Raw genomic sequence first — 8,365 nt, forward strand, 5'->3', positions numbered from 1 at the left:
CATACCTCTCATCTCTGCCTGTGTCTTCACATTGCATTCTCCTTGTGTCTTTGTGTCCTCACATGGCTGTATTCTTGTAAGGACATCAGTTATATTGGATTAGAAGCCCACCTTATTCCACTAGGGCATTATCTTAACCAGTTATGTCTATGATGATCCTATTTCCAAATGAAGTCACATTCTGACATACTAGGGGTTAGGGTATCAACATGGTTTTTCTAGGGGATACAATTCAACCCATAACAGAAGATAAATATTAGGCAATGTTTCAATGGTTTTTGAAAATGTAAAGATGGGTCTAATTATTGGCAAGGGCACCAGTGCTAAGATGACTGCCTGAAGTTCAATCAAGTATACTAACTTGGGGTCCCATCCTTGATCAGAAACATACTGGTTAAAAAATGAAAACCAGAAATTCTCCACCAAGCTCCATTATGCAAAATTGTGGCTATGCCTTCTGTAAAGTGTATTGGTATTCACTCAGTTGATCCCAAGGGGCTTTTCAGATAGCCAAGAAAACTGGGAGAGGGGTGAAATCCTCTAGCATCATGGCGAGGGACTGAGGACAGGGGAGGCCACTGCCTCCTGCATTTGGGATATTCCAGAGGGCCCAGGTTTGGTTCAGTTCTGTAGAAAGGAGACCTTGATAGCGATGCCAAGCTTGCAGGGTGCTGTTCCCATGATCCAAGACATAATGGAGAGCTGAACACAGAGGGCCACAGGATGATAGTCTGTAAGATCCTCTATTTTCAGGAAGGCCAAGTATGTGGCCACTAATTACTGCTGTAATTATGTAGAGTATGGGGCTGAAGAGAGCAATCTCTTGCATCAGAAGCCCAGGGGCCACTCATGAGGCATGAGAGGAGGTTGCTAAAGCCCCTATAGTGGGTCTCTACAGTGCCCTCTGAGGGCATTAATGGGGATGCCTATAACACTGTAATTTGAACAGATTCTAAAGCCTTTTGTTGGAGGAGGCACCATTCAAAGAGGGATGATTTGCAAGTAACACGATAAAAGGGCTTAAGTAAAATTTGTAAATGAGGAATAATATGTTGCCTCCAGATCTCAAAAAGGCCTAAAAGTTATTGGGCTTATATTAATATTGTGGGTGCTAAGAGATTCAATAAGCTGTTTCTTGATGGTGGCAGCCCTTGGTTTACTGAATAATTTTCAGGAGTTTAATGAATGGAGTCAGTTACTTCAATAATATTGTATATGGGGACCTTAATAGATGTGACCTTAATAGAATTAGGTTACAGTAATCTACTGTGAGGCACTATTCAATCTTTCCAGATTTCTGAATAGGACAAGTTGGGATGTTAGATGGAGAAGCAGTGAGGATAATCATTCCTTCATTAATTAGGTCTTTTATAGGTTTCCATCCTTAAAGGTCCTCTTGTAATTTACTTTGGGCCATATTAACTATTTTAAATGCAGGGTGGAGTGTCAGTGTCCCATTTTGTCGAGCAAATTTGTACGTGACAAAGATTTAATTTTAATGTATTACTCATTGGGTCAGAGCGGTCATGCCTACTGTGGGATTTTTTTAGGGTAATGACATTGGGGCTTTTGGTGAGACAATAATTCTTACAGTTAAGTGAGGCATAACTAGTTGTCCTCTATTTTACATGTAGATATTCCCCTAAGGTTATAGGGAATGACATGTTTAAATTTAGTGGAATCCCCAGGTGAAATGGTATTTGAGCCCTGGTATTAAGGCCATGAAGGTTTGCCAATTAGTGCATTTCAACAGATGTTAAAGTTAATTCAGAACCTATGTTGTAGAGGTACAAAACCCATTCAGTGCCCTTTTATATTTTTTATGAATAACTAATTTTAGTAAACTTTAGATTACCAATTGGGTGAAAATGTAAATCTTTGTTTCACATTTTTTTTGTTTGCTTCCTTTCCCTGTATCCAGGTTTCTTTATTTTCCTTTCCCTCTTTTCCTTCTGAGATACAGTAAGACATATATATTTGGTCTTTGTTACTGGTTCCTGGCATGCAACTAAAATCTTTGGAATCTCCAGAGTGATAAAAGGGTCTTTTGTATGCTAATGAGATGACTGGTGGTTGGGGGCCCTAGATCAGATGGGGGTTGATTGCCAGAAAGACCAAGGTATGATTAGAGGCTTGGATCTTTGAGCCCCACTCCATGACTTTGAGAGAGTGGAGAGGGGCTGAAGATTTTTAATCACCAATGGCCATTTATTTAATCAATCATGCCTACATAATAAAACCTCTATAAAACCCTAAATGAAAGGGTTTGGAGAGCTTCCAGGTTGGTGAACAAATCAAAGTGGTGGGAACGTGACAAGCCTGGAGAAGGAATGGAAGCTCTACACCCCTTCTCTCATACCTTGCCCTATGTATCCCTTCCATTTTGCTGTTTTTGAGTTGTATCCCTTATAATAAACTAGTAATAGTAAATGTTTTCCTGAATCTTGTGAGCCATTCTAGCAAATTATCAAATCTGAGGAAGGGGTTGTGGGAATCCCCAATTTACATCTGGTTGGTCAGAAGTACAGATGGCGGGGGGGGTCGGTGGTCTGCGAGTCCCTGCCCCGGTCACTATGGACAGTTTTTTCTTCGGTATTGAGGAAAGGAGGAGCTGAGGGTGGTGCGGGGGCAGAGGCAGGGCTGAGGAACAGGAAGGCAGATGGGTGCAGGACGTGGGTGGGGGCGGAGGGCGCCTCTCATGCGGCAGTTGGAGCGGAAGAGGGTAGCCAGGCCCGTGCCCTAGTCGTGCTGGGCTGGGTCCGGGCTGAGCGCTCCAGGTTTTCCTGAGGAGCGGGCGTGTGAATGGCCGGTCAGTCCATGGCTGCACGTGAACGGGATTCGGAGAAACGCCCCCGCACACCCACCCTGTACTCTCTTCCAGGCTGTGAGCTCTCAGGCCACACCCGCTCTTTCACCTTCAAGGTAGAGGAGGAGGATGATGCGGAGCACGTGCTGGCTTTGACCATGCTCTGCCTCACCGAGGGGGCCACAGATGAGTGTAATGTGATAGAAGTCGTGGCCCGGAATCATGACCACCAGGAGATCGCAGTCCCTGTGGCCAACCTCAAGTTGTCCTGCCAACCCATGCTCAGTTTGGATGACTTCCAGCTCCAACCACCTGTAACCTTCCGCCTGAAGTCAGGTTCTGGCCCTGTGCGGATCACTGGGCGGCACCAGATTGTTACTATAAGCAATGATGTTTCTGAGGAGGAGAGCGAAGAAGAGGGCAGTGAGGAGGAGGAAGCTGAGTTGTGCCCCATCCTGCCTGCCAAGAAGCAGGGGGGCAGGTTCTAACCCTCCCTGGTCAGCTAGCTGCCTGCCACATGCACCATGCACCAGGTTCCTGTACAAGTTTCAAGAATTTTGTGTCTTTTCCATTGAAGAGGATGGGTAGTGGTGGGGTGGCGTGGGTGGGGTTTGGTTTGGTGCTAGGAGAGAGGGGGTCCCATTCTCCATAGTGCCCTGGTGTTCTAATCCTGTATCACATCCAGAGCTTCCCTTTTCTTCAGGAGTGGGAGGAACTCTGAAGTTCCATCCTGACCCTCTCTCCCCACTTGCCTATGAGGTTGGAGGTCAGCATCTGAAGCTCAGGACTACACATTTTTAACATTTTTTACATTTTTGGATAAAGGTTGAAATAAAGTGGTGTGGAGTTTTTTCTGCAAAAAAAAAAAAAAGAAGTACAGATGGCAACCTGGGACCTATGACTGGCATCCAAAGCAGGGGAAGTCTTGGGGGACTGAGCTCTTAACCTGTGGGGTCTGTACTAACTCTGGGTAGTTAGTGTCAGAATTGAATTGAACTGTAGGACACCCAGCTGGTGTCAAAATTGGTTGGTGTGGGAAAAAATTCCTCACATATTTGGTGCCATAGATGTTGTGAAGTAGAAAATGTTCCCCTCCCTCTCTTCTTCCTTCCTTCTTTTCCTCCCAGGTGTGAGATCCCAGTGACCTGCCTCATAGGTGGCCACTTTTCCCTCCAGGGAATAACCAGTCAATCTCTCCAGAGTTGGGGTCCATATCCAGTAAGTTAATTTTGTCTATGGTTTGGATGAGACCGGCAAGTCCCATCTCCCTCTCTTCTCCTTCTGGGATACCCATTATCCTTATGTTGCCTTTTCTAATAGAGTCAGATAGTTCCCATAGAGTTTCTTTATTTTTTAAAAATCTTAGTTCTCTCTCCTTTTATACCTAAATCATTTCTAGATTTCTATCTGTAAGCTTGCTAATTCTCTCTTCCATATGGTCTGCTCTAGTTCCATTGCTTTCTAATGCATTCTTCACCTCATTTACTGAGTTCTTCAGTTCCAGAATTTCTGTTTGGTTCTTTTTTAGTTTCAATCTCTTTGGTAAAGTTTCCTTCTGTTCATTAATTTTATTCCCAAGCTCATTGAACTGCTTTTCTGAGTCTTCTTGTAGCTCATTGAGTTTCTTCATGACAGCTGGTTTGCATTCTGTATCAGATCACAGTCTTCCATGACTTTAACTTTGGTTTCTGCAGGATTGTCATTTTCTTTTTGTGATACTACATTATCATGGTGTTTTATGGTGCTTGATGAGTTGTTTCTCTGCCAGTACTTTTTTTTAACATCTTTATTGGAGTATAATAGCTTTACAGTTGTGTGTTAGTTTCTGCTTTATAACAAAGTGAATCAGTTATACATGTACATATATCCCCATATCTCTTCCCTCTTGTATCTCCCTCCCTCCTATCCTCCCTATCCCACCCCTCTAGGTGGTCACAAAGCACCAATCTGATCTCCCTGTGCTATGCAGCTGCTTCCCACTAGCTATCTGTTTTACATTTGGTAGTGTATATATGTCCATGCCACTCGTTTGAAGTAGTGAACATCTTTCTTATTTAGGCAAAACCTTGTTTATTTACTTTGATTCTAACAGTTCAACAAGTTGGTAATTAGAGGCTCTTTGTCTTGTTTTGTTTTTCAATAGGTGGCACTATAGCAAAAGTTTTTGGTTTCTCTTACCTGAGCTGCCTCTGTGTATATTTGAGAATCGGCACTTTCCACCTTCTACTGCCTCTGCAAGAGGCGTCACTAGTGCCCTCTTCATCACTACCTGTGCCTCCAGTGTCACCGGTGCCTTGCTACTGTCAGTATTGCTGCTGTTGCTGGTGTCGCCACCCTGGGTACTAGGATAGCTGGTGCCACCACTGGGTCTGGGGTTGCTTGGGTCACAGGCACCACTGCTGTGGGGGAGAGGGAGGGGTTAGGGGTCTGGGACTTCAAAGGAAAGGAAAACAGTTGGAAGATGGAAAGAGCAAATGTTTGGTAGACAAATCTTTGTGATGCCATGCAGATAACTTTTTCTGATGTATTGGGTTGGCCAAAAAGTTCATTCGGTTATAAGTAAAAATAAAACACATTTTTTCATTTTCATAAAGAACTTTACTGAACAAAGTATTTACTAACTGAATGATCTTTTTTGGTCAACCACATAAAAAGTTAATCTCTGGTAATAACTCTCTTCCTAGTATGGCTCCCCATCCAAATTATTTTAGGCAGTTATGAGAGAGGTTTAAGCAAACAAACAAACAAAAAAACTATTCCTGAGTCTGTTAGGCCTTGATTGCTTTCAGCTCAAAATAATACACATGCCAAAGTGGCATATTTTGTGGTCACGTGTTCTGCAACCCCTCACTATTCAGTTATCTCACCACCATTTATTAAACAATCTCTAAACAGCCCTTGTTTTGTAATGCTTACTTTATCATGTAATATTATGATTTATAATAAGAAATATATATATTTGGTCCTCGTCCTTATTTCTGGCACAGAGCTAGTAAAATCCTTGGAATTTCCTAAATGATGAGAGCAAAAAAAGATGTCCTTCATTATGTTAATGAGATGACTTTTGGAAAGCACCTAAAGATGGAGGCTGGTTGCCAGGAGAACCAACCAAGTGATTAGAGGGTTGGAACTTTCAGTCCCACGTCACCCCCCTGACCTCCTGGGAGGAAGGAGGACCTGGAAATTGAGTTCAGTTATTAGTGATCAAGGGTTAAATCAATTATGCCTATGTAATGAAGCCTCCATAGAAACTCAAAAGAAGGAGGTTCGAGAGCTTCTGGGTTTATGAACACGTGGGGATTTGGGGAGAGTAGTGTGCTCAGATACAGCATGCAAGCTCCATGCCCTTTCCCCAAACCTTGCCCTATGCATCTCTTCCATCTGACTGTTTCTTAGTTATATCCTTTCATAATAAACCAGTATTCTAGTAAGTAAAATATCTCTTGAGTTTTGTGAGTTATTCTAGCAAATTAATCTAACCCAGGGAGGGAATGTTACAACCTGGACTTGCATCTGGCATCTGAAGTGGTGGGGGGGCAGCCTTGTAGGACTGAGCCCTTAACCTGTTATAGTGTCAGAATTGAGTCGAATTGTAGGACACCCAATTGGTGTCAGATAGTTGCTTCGAATTGGGTGCAGAACCTTTAATCATATATTGCTTTTATATATGACTGTATCTATTTATAGGCTTTTTATTCTGTTCCATCGAACTGTATCTCTGTTTCTGCCCCAGGATGAATTCTATTTCTTGATATTTTAAAAAATGTAAAAGAAATGTTTTTAAAATACAAAAGGGCTGTAACTCCAGTCCTCACTTCAACCAGAGTGCCTTTTATTCTCAATGTCTTTGTATATTCTTATCATGTATTTTTCCATATAAATTTGAAAATCATTTCACAGACTCATCCTGTCTCTGGATCTGACCCTGGTATGATTTTTATGGTAATTATATTAAACATATAAAATAATTTGGAGTATATAACATATTTTTACTTCATCTTCTCACTCAAGACACTCCATTTATGAAGTTATAAGGTTTTAGAGTACATTTGAAGTTACATTTTGTGAAGATCTAATACATATCTCTTTAAGTTCATTCCTAAGAACTGTTATCATTATTAATAAAGTCTCATGGTTCTTTATGCTTTTTAGCTGGGTAGTGCTGGTAGACAAGAATGCTCTTGACTTTTCAACATTTATCTTATACATGACCACATTTAAAAAAAATACTTTCTTTTTAAAGAGCAGTTTTAGGTTTACAACAAAATTGAGAGGGAGGTACAGAGATTTCCTGTATGTCCCCTGCCCTCACATATGTATAGCTCCCCCCATTATCAACATCACTAAGCATAAGTTACATGTTTTCATTAAGGATTAATACATCATAATCACCTAAAGTGCATAAAGAGTTCACTCTTGATGTTGTACTTCTATGGGTTTGGACAAATGTATAATGGCATATAACCATCATTATAATATCATACAGAATATTTCCATTGCCCTAAAAGTCCTCTGTGCTCTGCCTATTCATCTCTAACTTCTAGTCACCCATGGCAACTACTGATCTTTTTATTGTCCCCATAGTTTTGTTTTTTCCAGAACGTCATATAGTTGGATTCATACAGTATGTAGTCTTTTATTTATTTATTTATTTATTTATTTTTTATTTATTATTTTTTTGCGGTATGTGGGCCTCTCACTGTTGTGGCCTCTCCCGTTGTGGAGCACAAGCTCTGGATGTGCAGGCCCAGCAGCCATGGCCCACGGGCCCAGCTGCTCCGTGGCATGTGGGATCCTCCCATACCGGGGCATGAACCCGTGTACCCTGCATCGGCAGGCGGACCCTCAACCACTGCATCACAAGGGAAGCCCAGTATGTCGTCTTTTTAAATTGGCTTCTTTCACTTAGTAATATGCATTTAAGTTTCCTCCCTGTCTTTATTTATTTATTTATTTATTTATTTATTTATTTATTTATTTATTTAATCTTTGGCTGCGTTGGGTCTTCGTTGCTATGCATGGGCTTTCTCTAGTTGTGGCGAGTGGGGGTTACTCTTCGTTGTGATGCATGGGCTTCTCATTACAGTGGCTTCTCTTGTTGCAGAGCATGGGCTCTAGGCATGTGGGCTTCAGTAGTTGTGGCATGCAGGCTCAGTAGTTGTGACTCACAGGCTCTAGAGCACAGGCTCAGTAGTTGTGCATGGGCTTAGTTGCTCCATGGCATGTGAGATCTTTCCGGACCAGGGCTCGAACCTGTGTCCCCTGCATTGGCAGGCAGATTTTTAACCACTGCACAACCAGGGAAGTCCCCCTCCATGTCTTTTCATGGCTTGATAGTGACTTTTATTTTAGTGCCAAATAATAATCCATCGTCTGGATGTACTACAGTTAATTTATGCATTCACCTACTGAAGGACATCTTGGTTGCTTCCACGTTTTGGCAAATATAAACAAAGCTGCTGTAACCATCCCAAGGGGCACAATTGCTGGATCTTGTGGTAAGCGTATATTGAGTTTTGGGAGAAACCACCACACTGCCTTCCAAAGTGGCTATACCAT

General features: G+C 42.1%; 1 protein-coding gene across 2 annotated transcripts; it reads left to right on the top strand.

Annotated features, from left to right (window-relative positions):
* The first annotated feature begins 2,536 nt into the window (after nucleotides 1-2,536).
* Nucleotides 2,537-3,657, top strand: LOC308608877 (nucleoplasmin-3-like). Of its 2 annotated transcripts, none has more exons than XM_081222204.1 (2): nucleotides 2,537-2,592; nucleotides 2,882-3,657. In XM_081222204.1, the coding sequence occupies exons 1-2, from the start codon at nucleotides 2,574-2,576 to the stop codon at nucleotides 3,292-3,294; spliced, it is 432 nt and encodes a 143-aa protein (XP_081078330.1). In that variant the 5' UTR covers nucleotides 2,537-2,573; the 3' UTR covers nucleotides 3,295-3,657. The 2 variants fall into 2 exon arrangements, with proteins under 2 accessions (XP_081078330.1, XP_081078331.1); XM_081222205.1 differs by lacking the exon at nucleotides 2,537-2,592 and adding an exon at nucleotides 2,715-2,809.
* Nucleotides 3,658-8,365: the final 4,708 nt, after the last annotated feature.

Source organism: Mesoplodon bidens (genome assembly GCF_964165515.1).
Source record: "Mesoplodon bidens genome assembly, chromosome: X".
In the NCBI taxonomy this organism is placed as follows: domain Eukaryota; kingdom Metazoa; phylum Chordata; class Mammalia; order Artiodactyla; family Ziphiidae; genus Mesoplodon; species Mesoplodon bidens.